The 22,284-nt window shown below is 38.9% G+C and overlaps 1 protein-coding gene across 1 annotated transcript in view; it reads left to right on the top strand.

Annotated features, from left to right (window-relative positions):
• The window catches only part of LOC150079131 (annulin-like), a 189,911-nt gene that overhangs the window by 15,734 nt on the left and 151,893 nt on the right, over window positions 1–22,284 (top strand). The window contains exon 2 of the mRNA XM_090382963.1: window positions 18,889–19,027. Coding sequence (XP_090239089.1) covers window positions 18,889–19,027 — 139 coding nt within the window. The remainder of the gene's footprint in view (window positions 1–18,888; window positions 19,028–22,284) is intronic.

Raw genomic sequence — 22,284 nt, 5'->3', positions numbered from 1 at the left:
TGGGATATTAGAGACGTGGTGCTACATCCATATAAGCAGTGCAGAATTGAAATTTGGGGAGTACAATGTGCACAGACAGGATAAGAAGGGAGGAGGGGTTATGCTGTTAGTTAAGAAATGCATAAAATCTGAAGAAGTGCATCCAGTTGACATTAGTGGACAATGAATGTTGAGTCAGTGTGGTGTGACATAGGCATTGGAAAGGGGAAAATGAGAGTAGGTGTATGTTATAGGCCTAATGAATCCAATGAGTATAATCAGCATTTGTGCAGAGAAATAGTGGGCCAGTAAATCAGAATGTCTTATAATGGGGAATTTTAACTTTCCAGATATTGACTGGACCTTCGTGGTTGGTAACTTGCACACTAGCAAGACTTTTGTGGATTTATTAGATGACTGTTTTCTACAGCAACATGTTCAAGAGGCAACCAGAGGGAGAAATACTCTTGATCTGATTATCAGCAGTGCTTCTTCATGCATTAAGAATCTGCAGATAAAGGAACCAATAGGTGGCAGTGATCATAGTGTACTGATGTAGGATTTATTTAAAGATGTAAGTACCATCAGGGGTAAGGTGAAGGGTTTTTGCTTTTCTAAAGATGACTAAAGTGGCCGAGTTTTTAAATTCTATACAGTGGGATCAACTGATGTATTACCAATGGTGAATTCTAAATGGGAAGCCTTCATGGACTTAATCTTGGTTGGTACTAAGCTTTTTATACCAACTAAGAAATACTGTTCAAGGTTTATGCCTAAATGGATGTCAGATGAATTAATGAGGCTTGTGGCAGAGAAGAGAAATGCATGGGATGCATACAGTATAAATTATCAGGCGACACAGAAGCCTATGGCAGATATAAGCTAGTCTGTAATCAAGTCACAAAGGTGGTTAGGCAGGCAAAGACAAATTAGAAGAAATTTTTGGCAAAGGATGCAAAGAAAAACAGCAAAGAATTCTTTACTTATGTAAACTCTAGAAGGAAAGGGATGAATCAGATTGATATTAACATAGATGGTTTGATTATTGATAATCATGCTCAGGTAGCTGATAAACTGAATGAGCATTTTGCATCTACGTTCACACATGAGGTTTTATTCAAGGAGGGGAATGCCAGAAGTTTATCAAACTCTAACAGGAAGCTAAGTGATTTTGTAATAACTGAGAACAAAGTGGAGGATAAATCATTAAAGTTAAATATAAAAGTGCCTGGGTGGAAGGAATCTATCCAGTTATATTGAAGGAGGCAGCAAGGGAAGTTAGCAAACCCTTAGCCATAATTATGAGAGCATCCTTTGATTCAGGGAGGTCCCCATGAACTGGAGATGTGCAAATACACACCCAATTCACAAAGAGATTCAAAGGGTGGCACAGGTAATTACAGACCTGTTAGTCTAACTTGTGTTCCAGGTAAAATAATGGAGTCACTGGTTAAGGAAGCGATGCAGGATCATCTAGACAAGACTGTGGTAATAATTCAGACACAGCATGGGTTTGTTAAGGGAAAGTCTTGTCTGACAAATTTTATTGGATACTATGATGTGGTCATAATGGAACTGGATGCAGGGAATAATTTTGATATCATATACTTTGATTTAGGAAAGCTTTTGATACTATGGCACATGGAAGACTAATGTACAAATTGGAGCAGTATGGCATTAAAGGCAAGTTGCTACAATGGATAAAAGGATGGTTGAGTGGGAGAAGACAGAGTGGTTATTAATGGACACTGCTCCTCATGGACTAATGTCATTAGTGGAGTGTTGGGCCCATTGTTGTTTTCAGTATTTATCAGTGATATTGATGAAGGTATATGAGGGTTAATTTCTAAGTTTGCAGACAATACAAAGGTTGGCAGGGTTGTTAATGACAGTAATGATAGTACGCTACAGCAACAGGATCTGGAAAAGTTGAGCAGATGGGCTGAGAGGTGGCAACTGAAGTTTAACTTGGACAAATATATAGTACTACATATGGTTAGGAGTAACCCCAGAGTAACATATCAACTAGGTGGTACTACACTCAGGGTAGTGGAGAATGAAAAGCAGATTATTAGAAATCTGGCAAAGGACAACAGGAACAACTTCTATGCTTATATTAACAGTAAAAGGAAGGGGTTGAACCACATTGGGCCACCTGATGTTAATGGGTTAACTGTTGATGACCTTGCTCAGGTAGCTGCCAAATAGAATAGATATTTTGCATCTACATTAATACACAAGGAGATCTTTAGGAAAGGTGATGCTGCCAGAATTTGTTAAACTGTAACAGGTAGCCAAATGATTTTGTGATAAATGAAAGGAAAATGGAAGAGAAATTGCTAAACATAAAAAAGGTGCCTTGGTGTGGATGAAATCTATCCAATTATATTAAGGGAGGTAGTAAAGGAGATAAAGCAAATCCTTATTCATGAGTACATCCTTGGATTCAGGGCAGGGTTCTAGGTGCCTCCATAGCCAGATGGGCAGGAGCAGCAGTGCATAGTACACACTTCTTGATTAGACCGGGATTCAAGCCCGTGACCACCAAATACGGAGGATGCGGAAAGGTCAGGGAATGACCACCACATATCCCCGGAGCAGTATGGCCTTAGTTGCTAATGCTCCTAAAAACCAAATAACAAACAAACAACAAGCAGTGTTCTAATGGGTTGGAGATTTTTGAAATGAATCCCCAATTCACAAACAGGGATCAAAAGGTGACACAAGTAATTAGTTTAATGTCTGTTCCCGGGAAAGTAATGGAGTCACTAGTTAAAGAAGTAATGCAGGACCATCTAAACTGGATTGTAATTACACTGCAGTCACGGAATAGATTTGTTAACGTGTATCTTGTCTGACCAATCTGATTGAATACTATGAATTAAGGAACTGGAATGAAAAAAATAATTTTGATTTCATATACTTGGATTTCAGAAAGGCTTTTGATACTGTTGCACATAAATGATTCTGCACAAACTCTAGCAATGTGGCATTAAAGGCAAGTTACTGCTGTGATTAAAGGGATGATCAATGGTAAAGGCAGTTTTCAGGATGGATGAGTAGGAAAAATAGGGGGTGGTTATAAATGGGCATTGGTCTTCACGGACTGATGTTATTAGTGGAGTTCCTGGGTTTAGTGTTGGGTCCATTGTTGTTTTCAATATTTATTAATGATATTGATGAAGGTATATGAGGCTTAATGTTTAGGTTTTCAGATGATAGAAAGGTTGGCAGGGTGGTTAGTGACAGTAATTAGGGTGAGCTACTGCAACAAGGTCTAGGAAAATTTGGTCGATGGGCCGAGAAATGGCAGTTGAAGTTTAACAACAAATGCTTCTTCTTGTCACATAGTTCCCTGAGGAGATGTTGTGGTCACCAACAAATTCCTCCAGTTGCATCGATCATGTGCTATACAAGCGGTATCACAAAATGTCACACCCAAAAGTTCACTGATCCCATCCTTCTACCTAATTGTAGGTCTTCATTTAGCAGCAGTTTTTATGGTCTCTGTGGAATCAGATAATGTGGTGGTATGCCATTGCCTACCAATGGCTGATTTTGAAAGGGGCCAGCTTTAATCATAGGAAGAGTCATCATGCATCCCACAAGATCCTCTTGAAGAGGAAAGGTGACTGCAGCAGAGCCATGCTTAGTGCAGAAGGCTGAATACAACTGGTTTTCGAATCCCGCCTCGGGCTTGGATCAAAGTACTGCAAAAAACCTTGGGAGGTGCACTATGGCCACAAAAGCCGATGCGCCAACAACTACCAAAAAAAAAAAAACTGGTTTTCGCCTGGTTTCCAGAGGTTGTTTATGTATATAAACAGATATATATTATTCATTAGATTCGCACAAGTAGTTATATCTTCAGTCAATGAATTTATTCATAAGATGACTATTATCCCTCTTCTTCCTTCTTTGATGTCTAATTAATGTCCAATATTTCCAGTTAATTATGTCGAATATTTTAAAATAATTTTCTCCTAAACCATAAAGCATGCAACATTTCCTTACCATAAACATATTTTCATGCTGATTTACAGTCTTAACCCAATGAATACATTTACATTTCTTACATTTTAAAATATTCATTCCTATATTTAAAATTTACACTCCTTTCATATAGCATTAACTGCTGCATAATTTTCTGTATCCTTCGAAAGCGCTAACCGTTAAACTGTTAAATTCAAGGTACTACATATGGGTATTAGTAATTCTAGATGAACTTATTAACTGTGTGGTACAAACTCAGAGTAGTGAAAAATGAAAAAGATTTGGGGTTAATTGTGTAGTCAGATATGAAATGGTCTGAACAGGGCAGCTCATGGGGTCAACGATATTCAGCAGATGATTATCCCTTTGTACAAATTCCTGGGTAGGTTACATCTTGAGTGCTGTATACAGGTTTGGAGGCCTCTCTTTAGGAAGGCAAATGAAAATGTTTGGTACAATATCACCTACATCTGTTCGAGCAAATTTCAAGGTTTAATTTTTGTGTACATTTCTTATATCATGCATTATTATTTTTCATTACAGCATCCACCGCTTAGCACTCTTAAGTGGTGTTGCAAAAACAGAGCACTAAGTTTTTTTTTTTTTTTTTTTTTGGTAGTTGTTGGCGCATCGGCTTCTGTGGCCATAGTGCACCTTCCAAGGTTTTTTGCAGTACTTTGATCCAAGCCCGAGGTGGGATTCGAACCCGCAACCTTTGGGTTGCCAGGCAGGCACTTTACCCACCTGGCTAGTGCGGTCGGCAAGAGCACTAAGTGAATCCGTATTCAGTTGGGGAGGGGACATTTTTCCAATGTAAATAGTTTTAATTGGTTTGCATGACCAATGTTTCTCCCTGGTTTTAAGTCACCATTTAATTTTTTATAACAATATTAAATGTAGAAACAACATTTTCTTCACAAATTATGCAGTAAATTATGCTTTAATACACAAATTATGCAGTAAAACATAAATGCTGTATATGTTCACTAAAAAAGCTTCTATACCTTAAAATTATGGAACCTTATATGGTCGATTAGAAAACAGGCCTTGTGCGTTGGTTCCATTATATCATCCAAGTTTCTTGCGACGACCGACTAACCTGTTAAAATAAATTTATTTAAATAAAAATTATATATACATAAGATAAAACAGAAATAAAATAAGATAAAAGTGTTAAAATACAATAAGATAAAAGTGTTAAAATATAATATAATAAAAGCATTAAAATACATAGTAGCTTTCATTTCGAAGCGAAGTGCCTCTTCATCAGCTAGTCTTTTTCTCGATCATCATGTGTACGTAATTCTGCTCTGCTGACACCAAACTCGTGATACATGATCATGCCCAGCTGACTTGTGCTACTGTAACCATCAATATATACTGAAGTACACCATTCTAACTGACGAAGAGGTACTTTGCTTCGAAAGCTACTATGTATTTTAATGCTTTTATTATATTATATTTTAACACTTTTATCTTATTGTATTTTAATGCTTTTATATTATTTTATTTCTGTTTTATCTTATGTATATATCGTTTTTATTATTAATAAATTTATTTTAACCAGTTAGTTGGTTGTTGCAAGAAACTTGGATAATACTTAAACAGTCAAATCTCATTAATACAGAGTTCAAAGGTTCTAAATTTCATGTTTTGCAATAACAAGATTCAAAGAAATGACGTCCCTCAAAAGTGTTATTTTACTGTTTTATTTTTTTTTTTTTGGTACATGCTATATATCTAAGAATAATAATAAATAATAATATCAAAAATAAATTAATAAAATAAAATAATAAAAACAAAAGCCTTGTCTAACATTACAGTAATAACAAATTTTTTAAAGATTTTATTTTAGTTGTAAGATAAACTAAGAGAAAAGCAATTTAATGGAAATAAAAATATTGTACAGTATATATTTTGATATATAAAATATTTTAGTATCAGCAAAAGGAATTACAATCTTAATATAAAAGGAGACATAAAAACCATTAACTTTTTAATAAGTTAATCTAATTTAAAGAAAGAAAGAATCCAATGTTGTTTGCACAGTTTTTGTCCTATATACATTTTTAACTACAGTACAGATGTTATCAAATGCAACAGTTATTTCTTTATCAACATTGCTGCAGGCCAACACATTCTGTATTATGCTCAATGCATTTTGGGCATCTTTTTTTTTAGATGACAGTGTGTGTACTTCTTCACTTTTGCTGTCGCTGGTAACAAAAACATCATTGTTTTGCTTGGTGCCCAGCAGCTCTTCTGGTGTTGGTGTTGCTGTGATAGCAACTTCATTATCCACCTTCACAAACTTCAAATTCACCAACAAAGTTCACATGCTCCTTCAATTTTCCCATTCCTCGATTTTGCTATCACATTCATCTGCCGGACCATGTTTTTCGATGATATTCTTTCCAAAGCCACTCTTTGTGAAGCAGTTGATTATTACACTTGATGCAATACTGTCCCAAGCAATAAGAAGATTATGGATAGCATCCAAAACATTCCAATTTGGCTGCAAATTGTTCCCTCCTACGTTGCAGATCAAGTACCTTATCAAAAGGTTCAAAGTCAGGTAACTCGCCTAGTGAGATCGGCAAAAGGGCTTCTATATGAGGAAAGACTTCAAATATGTGGGTTGCAGAGCTTGGAAACTAGGCACCTTAGAGGAGACTTGATTGAGGTGTTTAAGGCCCTGATAGGCATAAGTAAAATGAATGAGGACAAAATTTTCACAGTTATAAATGATTCTAGAACTAGGCTCTAGTCATAGTTACAAGTTACAGGGAAGATGCTTAGATTGGATTTGCAGGAAGTTTTATTTTAGCCAGCGAGTTATAAATTACTACTGGAATAAGTTACCTACATGAGTGGTAGAGGCTGACAGTTAGGGACAATTAAAGGTCAGTTGGATAATTACCTTATCAAAAGGTAATTATCCAACAGGAGGAGGGAAATGCATAGGTTGTATATTTCCTTTTCTCTTATTAACTATTTATTTTTTAAAATTTTCTTATTTTATTTTATTTATTTGTTTTTTTTTTTTTTTTTTTGGCTGGTGCAGCATAAGCTATAGGCTTCCTTGCACCCTGAGGCCATTACTAATACTAATTACCAGGTAGGCTCTATATGCTGTCTGTCGAGGTTATAAATAATGCCTTGATCCAGTGGCTGCATTAAACTGGTGGTATTGGGAGGTAAAATCAACAGTCGTATTTTTGTCAACGTAATTGTCTTAACAGAATGTGCTGTACAACGATCTAGAATCATCGAAATGTTCCTTTTTTCTGAAGCCATTCTTCTGTCCACTTTTGATAACCAAGACTGAAATTTTGACCATAAGCCAAGCACTTCTATTGGCCTCGTAACCACAGGGAAGTTGGCTAACTTCTTTAAAACACCTTGACTTGGAAAACTTACCAATCACAAGTAAGCGTAGTGTTGTACTGCCATCTGAAGTGGAGCATAACAAAACAGTGAGTCTTTGTTTACTTAATTTTCTACTATGACAAGACTCTCCTCGAACAGCAAATGTTTTGTTTAGCAGAAATTTATAAAATTAACATGTCTCATCAAGATTAAAACTATCCTTTGCCTCATATTTTTCAAGAATGGACCATACAGAACGCAAACAGTCTGTAGCCTTTTAACACTGTACCTTGGTATGAAAGGGTACCCTTTCATACCAAGCTGCAGAACTTTTCAAGCACCTCTTGTAGATGTAAATTACAGATGGATATGAAAAATAGCTTTTGAGGCAATAAAAGACAGCTCTCAATATTTCTTCTTGTCATAAATTTAGAAATGCTTTGCAGCATTTCTGGTTTGTTTGGCAGTTCAGCTGTTTTCTTGTTAATTGCAGTATTGGTTAAAAGTTGATTTAAATCAAACAAGAACGTGAAGCAAGAATGGTGAATTGCACTTGATTGGAAAATTGGATTTGAAGGGCATTAAATATTTTTTCACAGGACATCTCAGGCACTCAAATACCTTCTAATGGTTACCTCCTCCCAAGCTGTTTGGAGTACCGTATTTCCCTATGTGTAAGACACACTCTTTTTCGAAAAATTTGGGGTCTAAAAACTGGGTGTGTCTTATACAGTGATTGTAGATTTTTTTACTTGCATTTTTCGCATTTGTTGTCTTTGTGCCCATTGTTTCGCACTTGTTACCGGTATATTAGGTTATGTTTTGCCACGTTCTGCCCAGAAATGGCTCAGAAAAGATTTTCGTACAGTGCTGAATTCAAGTTAAAAGTGATCCAGTTTGCAAAAGTGAATGGAAATCGTGCTGCTGAACGTAAGTTTGGTCCTCCTCCAACTGAGAAAACATCCGAGACTGGCTACGGGAAGAAGAAACTCTACTGAAAACGCCATAGCAGAAGAAGGCCATGAGAGGCAAGTCAGCAAACTGGCCTGATTTAGAGAGGGAATTGAAGATATGGATTGAAGAGCAAAGGCAATTGGAATTCCTATGTCCACAAAGATGAATTACCAGACACGGATCCATGAATCAAAAATTACACCATCTGGGGTCTCCACCCAACAGATCTCTGCCATTGTGGAGCCAAAGAGAACTGGTGGCATGTACTGTTCGAGTGCATTACGTATGCTGATCTGAAACACAACCTTGTTAGCTGTACACAGATCTCTGGCGAGCATCTAGAGCTCTTCCTACAGAACCCTAGCAACCTCCCTGCACTACAAACCTACTCAGCTGAAGTCTTTAAGCGCAGATGAAGGATTAACAGGCCCCCAGTGGCAAACATCAATGACCCAGCAGTGAACTGAAACCGATCATGTATTTCCCTTCCCCCTCGTCCTGCTACACTGGCTTTGGGTCTTGTTTCTGCGGCCTGTGTGCAGGACGGAAAACACCATCTCTCCCCCCCCTTTATTATTATTATTATTACTTTTTTTCCCCTTTCTTTTTTTTATTATTATTTATTTTTTCTTTCTTTTTTTATTTTTATTATTATTTTTTTTCCTTCCCATCTCTTCTTTTCTCTTCACGTTCTACAATCAGTCACATGGTTTTTTTTTTTTTTGCCTCTTTTCTTTTGCGTTCTTAAGGGTTTTTTTTTTATATATTATTGTTTTGTTGTTTCGTGTTCTACAGTAATATCACATTTTTATTTTATTATATTTTATTATTATTTATTAATTTTTTTATTTATTTATTTTTATTTTCCCTCTCTCCTTATTGCGTTCTTCAGGGTTGCTGTCATACTGTTGTTTTTTTTTTCTCTTTGCACCATGGGAAAATCTAAATATATATATATATATATATTTTTTTTTTTTTTGCACCACGGGAAAACCTAAATTTTCTTTTCTTTTTTTTTCTTCTTTTTTTTTCTCTCTCCTCTGGAGTGGGCCCCTAGAGGAATCTGCCCACCTTTTGGCAACATCAGGTGGATCAGTCTCGTATTGAGACAGTACGTGTTTAGCTGGGACTGGCCCACCTTCCCGTGGTGTGGACGAGTACCCAGAATCATCTGTCCAGGTGACTGATGCTTCTGGGTAGCCAAGTGGCCAGAACATAACAACAGAACACACACATAATACACACCAACCTACGTCACACACATCTGGCCCATTTGTAGTGATGCTGTTCTTCACCGAGATACGAGATAGAGTTGAACTAACGTTCTAGGAGCCGCCCCTTGCAAAATCACGTCCACAGAGATGGTTCAGCATGAGGCAAGAAGAATTGTTGATGAAAAAGAAGGTTACTGATTTCAAAGGAGGACACAATTGGTGCTTCAGGTTCATGAAACGGAATGGACTAAGCATGCGTACATGCACCAGACTTGCCCAAAAGATGCCTGAAAGCTATGAGCAGAAGGTCCTTGAATTTCATCATTTTGTCATTCAATGTCGGAAGACACATCAGTTTGAGTTGGGACAACTGCAAATATGGATGAAGTCCCCCTTCAATTTGATGTCCCAAGTAACAGAACTGTTGATAAGAAGGGGGTGAAAACTGTAACTGTGAAGACAAGTGGACATGAAAAGAGCCATTATACAGTTGTTCTAGCTTGTTGTGCCGACGGAACCAAGCTGCCTCCTATGCCGATTTTCAAATGCAAAACAATGCCAAAAGAAGACATTCGTCGGGGAGTGATTGTCCACGTTAATGACAAGGGTTGGATGGATCAGGATGGGATGAAGATCTGGTTTGAGAAAGTTTAGAGCAGGAAACCAGGTGGGCTCTTACGCAAACCTTGATATTGGTGCTTGATCAGTTCAGGGCACACATAATAAAAAACACAAAGAAGATTAGTGACAAATGGGCCTGGAGTACTGGGGTCCATAGTTTAACAGATATTTATTTAAAGTATACCCAGTAAAATAAAATAAAAATAAAATATTTCCAGAAGCTTTCGGAACTCGTGTCCCTTTCTCAACTGACAGAATTTTTGAATACATTACAAGCAAAGTGTGGCACGTTACTCATTCGTCATTGTTGTAGCACGGACGTGTGCTGCCTTGCGCCAGTGATCATCCATCAATAAAACGGTTGTCTCCAGGATTGGATGTATACGCATGCCTTTCTGGCGATTTAATGCCTTAGGGTTGTTCATTATGTTTAGTGACTCTAGCCATAGGCGGTGGCAAAAGTGTCGCGCGTGGTCCACTATCTCAAAGTCGCGCTTGGGGTCAAGATCGTGGTTGGTAGCCCAAAAATGTTCTGCAAGCGCGGACTGGTCAGTTTCGGCAAGCCGGATTGCTCTGTCGTGTTCCGTGAGGCGATCCTGGAGACGTCTCGATGTCTCACCTACGTAGCAACTGTTACAGGCCCTACAGGTGATACGGTACACTACATTGCTGCGTAAGACAGGTGTGACAGGGGTCTTCACACTGGAGACAAGTGAACGTAGGTTCCTACCTGGTAATTGTACACATTTTATGTTGTAACTTCTCAGGATCTTCGAGATACGTCCTGACACTCCTGGATAGTACGGAATGTAGGCGGATGATATGCCGACTTGCTTCGGAGGTCTTGGGTTGGAAGTAAGTTCTTGTGCCTGTAACAAGCATCTGTTTAGTACATGGGATGGATAACCGCATCTGGTTAAGTCCGCCTTCACACGGGAGATCTCGTTACGTCTAATTGTGTCGGTGCTGGAATGGCTCCAGGCCCTGGAGAACAGGGTGCGGGCAGTGCTATTGAGATGGCTTGGAGCGTGGCCGGACCCGTAGTTGGTGAATTGACCGCACCACATGGGTTTGCGGTATACTGAGGTCTCTAGATGTGGGCCTACGCGATGCACTAGCACGTCCAGAAACGGGAGCGAACCGTCCACCTCTGATTCTACGGTAAACTTGATGAAATTGGATAGAGAGTTGAGGTATTCTAGTAGTACCGTTTCAGAGCCACGTGGTATTATGGTAAAAATATCGTCGACATATCTACACCACGTTGTAATAGGTGTAGGTGGGTTCTGGTGTATCTGCTTCTCCAGATCTTCCATGGCGATGTTAGCTACTACGGAACTGACAGGGGCACCCATAGCAGTGCCATGTACTTGTTTGTAGAGTGAGTCTTCAAAGGTGAAGATGCTGCTAGAGAGGCATAGGTTGAGGGCGGTACAGATGTCATCAGTGGATAGTGACGTCCTGGATTGGAGGCTTAAGTCGCTCTCAAGGAGCCTTCTGGCGCAGTGCACGGCCTGTTGGACGGGAATCGAGGTGAATAAAGAAACCACGTCAAATGATGCCATGACAGAGTTATCAGGGATTGAAATGTCCTTAATGGTGTTAATGAATTCACTGCTGTTTTTAACGGTGTGAGATGTATTACCTATAAGAGGCGAGAGGAGGCTCGCGATGTGTTTGGACAGTTCATACGTTGGGGCACTGCAGCAAGACACTATAGGTCTGAGAGGAATACCCGGTTTATGGATCTTTGGTAATCCGTAGAATTGTGGTAGTTGGCAGCCAGTAGCACGCAGAAGATGGTGAGTCGCGGTCGGGATCTTCTTATCTTTAAGCCATGCGTGGACAAGTTTATTAACATTTGCTTCCAGACGTTTCAAGACTTTAACGGGAGGATCAGGTAGAGGTTCATATACGTTAGGATCGAGTAATAGGGCCAAGGCTTTCTCTCGGTAGGCTGATCGGTCCAGCACAACAGTCCGGCGCCCTTTATCCGCAGGAAGTACAACGATGGAGTTGTCTTTTCTTATAGATGACAGGGCGGCACGTTGGCGGTGGTTGAGGTTTGAGCACGTTTTTCGAGTGTTGCGGAGGACTGCGGCAGTCTTGAATCGGATCTCGTTGGCAGTTTCTTCGGGAAGGTTGGTAATACTGGCTTCTATGCCCATAGCGAGCTGTGTGATGGGAGGTTTCGATGGTATAACGGCGAATTTCATACCGTTTGATAAAACACTCAGCTGCTCGTTGGACAGTTGTTTGTTACTTAGATTCAAGACGAAAGAAGTCGTGTCGTCTGAACGAGTGTTCGTCTTTAAGGAGTTAGTTTCTATGCTCAAGTTTATGAACTTGCGCTGTTGGCGTAAACGGTAGGTATCCGAGGTCTGACTAGCCCGATGGCAGATGGTATGTATAAGGTTTGTAAATACAATAGGCGAGACCTTACCTTGTATATGTTGTAACAGTCTGGACTTGTTGTAGTCAGCGTTCCTGATTTCACGGTGGAGATGGGATATCCATAAATTTAACGTGCGCAGGCTGAAGTTAAAGCAGGCACGATCCATATGAGAGTTGTGGAACGGGGCTTTGTATCGGAACCCTTTAGGTATAATTCGATTGCTTTTGCATCTGTGGGCGAAGCGTAAATGTTGCCTGTAGCGAGCTATTGAGAGGAAGCACTTTTGCAACTGTGCACAATCGTTGTAGGTATTATGGCCATAAAGTGATCGAATAGTGACAAATGGGTAAGTAAAATAAAATAAAAATAAAATATTTTATTTTTATTTTATTTTACTGGGTATACTTTAAATAAATATCTGTTAAACTATGGACCCCAGTACTCCAGGCCCATTTGTCACTATTCGATCACTTTATGGCCATAATACCTACAACGATTGTGCACAGTTGCAAAAGTGCTTCCTCTCAATAGCTCGCTACAGTCAACATTTACGCTTCGCCCACAGATGCAAAAGCAATCGAATTATACCTAAAGGGTTCCGATACAAAGCCCCGTTCCACAACTCTCATATGGATCGTGCCTGCTTTAACTTCAGCCTGCGCACGTTAAATTTATGGATATCCCATCTCCACCGTGAAATCAGGAACGCTGACTACAACAAGTCCAGACTGTTACAACATATACAAGGTAAGGTCTCGCCTATTGTATTTACAAACCTTATACATACCATCTGCCATCGGGCTAGTCAGACCTCGGATACCTACCGTTTACGCCAACAGCGCAAGTTCATAAACTTGAGCATAGAAACTAACTCCTTAAAGACGAACACTCGTTCAGACGACACGACTTCTTTCGTCTTGAATCTAAGTAACAAACAACTGTCCAACGAGCAGCTGAGTGTTTTATCAAACGGTATGAAATTCGCCGTTATACCATCGAAACCTCCCATCACACAGCTCGCTATGGGCATAGAAGCCAGTATTACCAACCTTCCCGAAGAAACTGCCAACGAGATCCGATTCAAGACTGCCGCAGTCCTCCGCAACACTCGAAAAACGTGCTCAAACCTCAACCACCGCCAACGTGCCGCCCTGTCATCTATAAGAAAAGACAACTCCATCGTTGTACTTCCTGCGGATAAAGGGCGCCGGACTGTTGTGCTGGACCGATCAGCCTACCGAGAGAAAGCCTTGGCCCTATTACTCGATCCTAACGTATATGAACCTCTACCTGATCCTCCCGTTAAAGTCTTGAAACGTCTGGAAGCAAATGTTAATAAACTTGTCCACGCATGGCTTAAAGATAAGAAGATCCCGACCGCGACTCACCATCTTCTGCGTGCTACTGGCTGCCAACTACCACAATTCTACGGATTACCAAAGATCCATAAACCGGGTATTCCTCTCAGACCTATAGTGTCTTGCTGCAGTGCCCCAACGTATGAACTGTCCAAACACATCGCGAGCCTCCTCTCGCCTCTTATAGGTAATACATCTCACACCGTTAAAAACAGCAGTGAATTCATTAACACCATTAAGGACATTTCAATCCCTGATAACTCTGTCATGGCATCATTTGACGTGGTTTCTTTATTCATCTCGATTCCCGTCCAACAGGCCGTGCACTGCACCAGAAGGCTCCTTGAGAGCGACTTAAGCCTCCAATCCAGGACGTCACTATCCACTGATGACATCTGTACCGCCCTCAACCTATGCCTCTCTAGCAGCATCTTCACCTTTGAAGACTCACTCTACAAACAAGTACATGGCACTGCTATGGGTGCCCCTGTCAGTTCCGTAGTAGCTAACATCGCCATGGAAGATCTGGAGAAGCAGATACACCAGAACCCACCTACACCTATTACAACGTGGTGTAGATATGTCGACGATATTTTTACCATAATACCACGTGGTTCTGAAACGGTACTACTAGAATACCTCAACTCTCTATCCAATTTCATCAAGTTTACCGTAGAATCAGAGGTGGACGGTTCGCTCCCGTTTCTGGACGTGCTAGTGCATCGCGTAGGCCCACATCTAGAGACCTCAGTATACCGCAAACCCATGTGGTGCGGTCAATTCACCAACTACGGGTCCGGCCACGCTCCAAGCCATCTCAATAGCACTGCCCGCACCCTGTTCTCCAGGGCCTGGAGCCATTCCAGCACCGACACAATTAGACGTAACGAGATCTCCCGTGTGAAGGCGGACTTAACCAGATGCGGTTATCCATCCCATGTACTAAACAGATGCTTGTTACAGGCACAAGAACTTACTTCCAACCCAAGACCTCCGAAGCAAGTCGGCATATCATCCGCCTACATTCCGTACTATCCAGGAGTGTCAGGACGTATCTCGAAGATCCTGAGAAGTTACAACATAAAATGTGTACAATTACCAGGTAGGAACCTACGTTCACTTGTCTCCAGTGTGAAGACCCCTGTCACACCTGTCTTACGCAGCAATGTAGTGTACCGTATCACCTGTAGGGCCTGTAACAGTTGCTACGTAGGTGAGACATCGAGACGTCTCCAGGATCGCCTCACGGAACACGACAGAGCAATCCGGCTTGCCGAAACTGACCAGTCCGCGCTTGCAGAACATTTTTGGGCTACCAACCACGATCTTGACCCCAAGCGCGACTTTGAGATAGTGGACCACGCGCGACACTTTCGCCACCGCCTATGGCTAGAGTCACTAAACATAATGAACAACCCTAAGGCATTAAATCGCCAGAAAGGCATGCGTATACATCCAATTCTGGAGACAACCGTTTTATTGATGGATGATCACTGGCGCAAGGCAGCACACGTCCGTGCTACAACAATGACGAATGAGTAACGTGCCACACTTTGCTTGTAATGTATTCAAAAATTCTGTCAGTTGAGAAAGGGACACGAGTTCCGAAAGCTTCTGGAAATATTTTATTTTTATTTTATTTTACTGGGTATACTTTAAATAAATATCTGTTAAACAAAGAAGATTGCTGCAAGCAAAAAACAAAACTTGCCATCATACCTGGAGGCTTGACATCCCAGCTCCAAACACTTGATGTCAGCATTAACAAACCCTTCAAAGCTGCCATGAGAGACGAATGGAACTAATGGATGAAGTCTTCTGGGGACAATTTTACACCAGCAGGTAGAGTGAAGAAACCAACTATAGGAGAAGTTTGTACCTGGGTGAAAAGATCCTGGGATAATATCAAGATTGAGATTGTTGTCAAGTCATTTAAGAAGTGTGGTATTTCAAATGTCATCGATGGAACTGAGGACAAGGCAATATATGTTTGTTTGTTTGTTGTTTGGTTTTTTAGGAGCATTAGAAACTAAGGCCATATTGCTCCGGGAATATGCGGTGGTCATTCCCTGACCTTTCCGCATCCTCCGTATTTGGTGGCGACAGGCTCGAATTCCGGTCTAATCAAGAAGCGTGTGCTACGCACTGCTGCTCCTTCCCACCTGGCTACGGAGGCGCTCACAATATATGAAGACAGTGATTCGTCATCAGACACAGATGAGGACAAGCTAATGGATGGGAGTTTTGACAGTGATGAGGAGTTGTATGAATTTTATGATGAATAAAACTTGAGTTCAATAACTTTATGTAATACATTTTTTTTTTTCAAATTTCGGGCCCCAAAATTAAGATGCGTCTTATACATGGGGAAATATAGTAAATAATTCTATTTTGAAGCAACAGAGTGGTGGTGGGTTATCAAAAAAAAAAAAAAAAAAAAAAAGGCACTACAGCGAACAAGCACTATAGCATTGAGTGAACCATGCTATGGTGGGAAACAACGGTACTTTTACATTTTGAAATAGGCTTATTAAATATATATATAAAAATTTTAGTGCTACATGATTGAACAGATTCTGTGGTAGGAGTTTAAAATTTAATATGCTGTTCCCAATATCAATTAATGACTACAAAGAAGTAGTCCAGCATCAGATTCAAATGATTTAATTTTTCAGTATTTGTCCAGAATATTTTGATCAAATATTTTAAGTTTCCAGTTTTTAGACAGCCAGATTTTAGATATAATATATATGCTTATATAAAATATGTGTATACTGACTTTATATGTAACTGTCTGTGTCCTTTATTTTTTCTTATTAATGTTATTGATCTTACAATTATTTGATCATAAATGTTTCTTTATGCATAAGGTTCTAATTAAAATGCATCACTTTGACTGCCCTCTCATAAATTTGCAGGCTCTTAACAAAATGTCTGTGCACACTTCCCTACAGAGGGAGTTCCTTGAAAAATTTAAGCAGTGATGCTTGAAACACTAATTTGAGGTGATTTTTATTTTAAAAATGTAATAATGACTCTCGTATGTATTGTGACCTAAAGTAGCATTGTCACTTATGTGCCCTTAATTTCAAGAGACAATTTAGAGCGGCATTTTCTGCCTCAGTTAGAGTACAGTAGTTTTTTTTTTCACTTTTGAGTTTTCACTTTTCAGTTTTTTTTGTTTGGAAAGGTTTGTGTTCAAATCCTTTTGGAGAAGGAATTAAGGGAATTTTCAGTTGGATCTCTACAAAATCTTGGGAAGGAAGAGTAGAGCCCTATGAGTTATTCCAGGTTTATAGCCTGCATGACATGCAAGCCTCCCTGCCTGTGAGCAAACTTGTAGAGATGTGATACACACAGCACAACATGGCTTTAGATCTTAATGTGCTATATAATTATATAAATAGTAATAATAACAGCAACAGTATCGTGTCCATAAGTTATTATGAATCTACATAATTGTCTTAATTCTCTAGTTATAAGTTTTAAACTTATGGGTCACTGAGTTATAATGACTGTACTTTGCTCTTTGCAAACTGCACAACTGAGGCTTTTGCTAATCCTTGTACAGTAATGTTTTATAGCTCTTGCATGCTCTGAAGTCTTTGTTTTAAAATTATGTGAGACAAATGTTATTGCTATTGCTGAAATGTTACTAACCAGTAGAAATCTTTACTGGTTACCAAATATTTTAGATTGGATGAAATGTTGTGTTTTTTATATTATACAAGCAAAATATCAAAAGTTATTTTAATTTTTCAAAAGTAGAAATTCATATACTGCATGGCAGCTCACATTGAGCAACTCCTTTTTTTTTTTTTTTTTTTTGTAAGGAATCAAATAGACTACTTGATGAGGGACCAGTAAATCCTGAAACAGGCAGTCATAGCAGTGTCCGATCATCCTAAATAATTAGCAGAATGATATTATGGTTATGTCTGTTTGAAAGTTTTTTTATTATTTTTTTATTTTTTATGAAAACCCCAAACACGAAAGGTATCAAAACCTATAGTACTTAGTACTGTGCATGGGCTGAAGGAGAAGTATGGGGGGAGGGGGGATGCCGGAAACTTTGCTCTAGAGACTAAACATGGGTTTCACCACTTCAAGCCTCCAATAAGCAAAGTGGTGGTATTTCACCGGTTGATGAAAGTTATCTACCACGTAAATGTGCAGTATTCAGATGGTGCATGAACAGGTGGGGTTCTTTCTGCTGTGAAACATCAGATCGATACATTTATTAAGCAGTGGGTGAGGTAGCTTCCACTGTTTGGTAAATATTATACTTAATTTTGCAAATATATAACTTGTCTGAAATATGTACAAATAGTAAAAGCCACTGTACTGTTTTGAAGATTAAGCCTATCATAAAAGTTTGATGGACTTAATTATTATTAAGTTATTCTTTATTATTATTTATTTACATTTTTCTGTGGAAAAATCATTTCTGAGACATGGGATTTGCTGTGCTTGATTATTTCCAGGAATGCATTTATTTTGAAATTTAAAGTATATCTGTAAATAAGAGTTGCCACTAATAATGGTGATAGTTTAGTTTAGTTTTTACACTATTTGTAGTATGATCAGTATTATAAAAGAAATTTTAAATGTTCATAAAAAGCTACAAAGTTATTCATTTAAAAGTGGTGCTTTATCGGGACCCCACACAAACATTTGATTTAAAAATAAATAAATATGGAATATGATATTTAGTGGTTATATAAAATATAATATAAGATATACAAAAGTGTTATGTAAAGTTCAATGCTTCTCTTGTTGTATACTATGCAGGTGTAGATGCCATAAATGCAGAGTACAGGTGTAGACCTGTACTCTGCTTTTATGGCAGATGCCTTATTTTAAGCACAGAGTGAACATGACAAATGATAAATACACAGGCTTATGTAGGAAGGACTATAATTGAAAATGATTTTGTTTGAAAGAAAACCATGAATTGTATGTGTGGAGTAAATTTTTTTCACTATTAAATATTAATTCATTGCAGGTTGTCACTTCTCCCGATGCCATAATAGGAAATTGGAGATTTAATATTGAAACCAGTTTGAAATCTAAAGTTCATAGAACAATGAAGACATATAAATTTAGAGAGATCTTTTGTATTCTTTATAATCCATGGTGCCAAGGTTAGTCATATTACAGTCTGATTTTGGATAACTAAATTTCTGTAAATGTTGTGCTATTGGCCAAGTATTAGCTTAAAACAAACAAACAAGCAAAAAAAACCCCTCTACTTTTGTTTCACTTTCAGTTTGATTGAATACATCAATAGCCAGTTAAACTAGTTTTGAAATTTTGTACAAAAGATTTCCCATGGATGCTAGTCTGGCTAAAGTTAAAGAAGAAACTAGAAAAACTCTTGGCAGTTTTATTTCTCATTGTGCACTCATTGGCCTAAATCCCTGCCCCTTTAGCCAGTCACTTTAATGTTTGATCTTATGGTCTGTTCTGCATACTTGTCACTTAGTTGGATGTATAATCTTATTGGCTGTTATGGTATATGACATTAGATTTTAGGCTGCTGACCTGAATGCATTCTACTAGTGAACAATGAAAGAATAACTGCTGGTGAAATTACTGAAATGAACGGAACTGTATTTGCCATCGGAACATTTCTTCATTTTAAATAGATCTTAAAATGGCCATATGTATATTCTTGCTCAGCAGCTTAGCCATAGGCACCTCCATAGCCAGGTGGGCAGAGCAACAGTGCGTAGCACATGCTTCTTGATTAGACCGGGGTTCGAACCCGTGCCCACCAAATACGGAGGATGCGGAAAGGTCAGGGAATGACCACCGCATATCCCCGGAGCAATATGACCTTAGTTGCTAATGTTCCTAAAAACCAATAACAAACAAGCTTAGCCATATTCTTCTTTGGAAACTTTTGTGGGTTGAATGCTGCTGTTGTCATCAGCAGGAATTGGAAACAATAAATTTTGCTTCACAGCATAAAATTTAAATGTGCACTTATACTGCTGGAATTCATTCCATTGTTTAAATTTTTAGTTAATTTTTCTAAAAATACATTCATATTTCATATGAATATAAGTAATGTTCACAAGTTGTTTTATCGCTGTTAACATTAAATGTTTTAATATTAACAGCGGTATCAGCCAAAAAAAAAAAAATTACAAAACAATCCCCTCTAAATATTTGTCTAGTTCCTCCTTAAATTTATTTAACCTATCAACTTCCACAATGATAGATGGAAGTTTGTTCCAGCAATTAACCACCCGCTGGCTAAAGGTAAATTTCTGCACATCTATTCTACATCTGTCCTTCCTCAATTTCAATTTATGCCCCCTTAGGTTTGTAATCTGAACAAGCGGAAAAATCCCATCAGAATTCAGCGTGCCCAACCCGTTCAAGGCCTTATACACCTCAATCAGATCCCCCCGCAGGTGCCTAGTCTCCAGCTGCTGCAATTTGCAGAACTTAAGCTTCTCCTGGTAAGAGGGTCCCTTCATTCCCCTCACCAATCTTGTTGCCCTTCTCTGTACATGCTCAAACAAATCTACATCTTCCTAAAATGAGGCCTCCAGACTTGCACGCAGCACTCAAGGCATGGCCTGACCATTGCCTTATACAGAGGGACAATCACTTCCTTTTCCCTGCTAGCAAAATTCCTGTATATCGTTGACAATGCCCCATGACCTGCCCTGGCAGCCTGTCTGCATTGCTCAGAAAACTTCATATCTGACTGCACAATTACTCCCAGGTCTTTTTCATTTTCAACCACCTTAAGTGTAGTACCACACAGTTGGTACATTTCTCTGGGGTTACTTCTACCCATATGCAGTACTTTGCATTTTTCAATGTTAAACTTCAGTTGCCACTTCTCAGCCCATCTGCCCAAATTTTCTAGATCCTGTTGCAGTAACACACTGCCGTTACTGTCATTAACAACTCTGCCAACCTTGGATACTAAGACTGATATACCTTCATCAGTATCATTGATAAATATAGAAAACAACAGTGGACCAACACCGAACCCTGTGGGACTCCACTAATAACATTAGTCCACAAAGAGCAGCACCCATTGATTACCACCCTCTGTCTTCTCCTACTCAACCATCCAATTTAGCAACTTACCCTTAATACCATTCTGCTCCAATTTGTACAGTAGTCTTCCATGTGCAACAGCATCAAAAGCTTTCCTGAAATCCAAGTATATGATATCAAAATTATTTTTTGCATCCAGTTCCTTTGTAACCACATCATAATAACCAATCAGATTTGTCAGACAAGACTTTCCCTTAACAAACCCATGTTGTGTCTGAATTATTGCTGCAGTCTTGTCTAGATGATCCTGCAATGCATCTTTAACCAGCGACTCCATTATTTTACCTGGAACAGAAGTTAAACTAACTGGTCTGTAATTACTCATATCACCCTTCGATTCCCTTTTATGAATTGGGGACACATTTGCACATCTCCAGTCTGTGGGGACCTCCCGTGAGTCCAAGGTTGCTCTCATAATTATGGCTAAGGGTTTGCTTACTTCCTTTGCTGCCTCCTTTAATATAACTGGATAGATTCCATCCACCCCAGGTGCCTTTCTTATGTTTAACTTCAACAATTTTTCCTCCACTTTGTTCTCAGTTATTACAAAATCATTAAGCACCCTGTTACAATTTGATAACCTTGTGGCATTTTCAAACCTTAACTCCTCATGTGTGAATGTAGATGCAAAATACTCATTCAGTTTGTTTGCTATCTGAGCAGGATCATCAACAGTCAAACCATCAATATCAAGTGGCCCAATCAGATTCATCCCCTTACATAAGGCCTTGAATGGTTAAGTGCATAAGGCCTTGAATGGCTTGATCAGTCTCAGTGTTGATGGGATACTTCTGCTTGCTCAGATTAAGAACATGAAGGGGCATAGATTCAAATTGAGGAAAGGAAGTTGTAGAATAGATGTGCAGAAGTTTGCTTATGGCTAGTGGGTAGTTGATTGCAGGAACAGATTTCCATCTGTTGTTCTGGAAGTTGATAGCTTAAATAAATTTAAGGTTGAATTAGACAGATATTTGGAGTGACCAGATGGGTGAAATGGGGATGTTTTTTTTTTTTTTTTTTGGCTAATGCTGCATAAGCTTGGTTTTTTGCATCATATTCCTGAACTAATGCATAATGCTAATATTATGTGCTGTTCTTCTGTTCAGAAATTTTATTCTAGTAAGGCTGCAAGCTTTTCTTAGAAAATGGAATTTAAATTCTTTACAAATAAGATAGCAGATTTTCCTCCAGTGGCTCCAATATTGCAATTTTTATAATACCTAAAGTATAATATTTTTATAATGCACCTTTTATAATACAGATATAGAGTAAGTTTTTACTTCAGCCTTAAAAAGGCACAGGCTCAAAGTTGTGGTTG

The sequence above is a fragment of the Mastigoproctus giganteus genome, chromosome 10 (assembly GCF_048544385.1).
Source record: "Mastigoproctus giganteus isolate SK-2022 chromosome 10, ASM4854438v1, whole genome shotgun sequence".
Taxonomy (NCBI): Eukaryota; Metazoa; Arthropoda; class Arachnida; order Uropygi; family Thelyphonidae; genus Mastigoproctus; species Mastigoproctus giganteus.
Note: the sequence above shows the minus strand (reverse complement) of the source record. Positions and strands in the feature narration are given on the sequence as shown.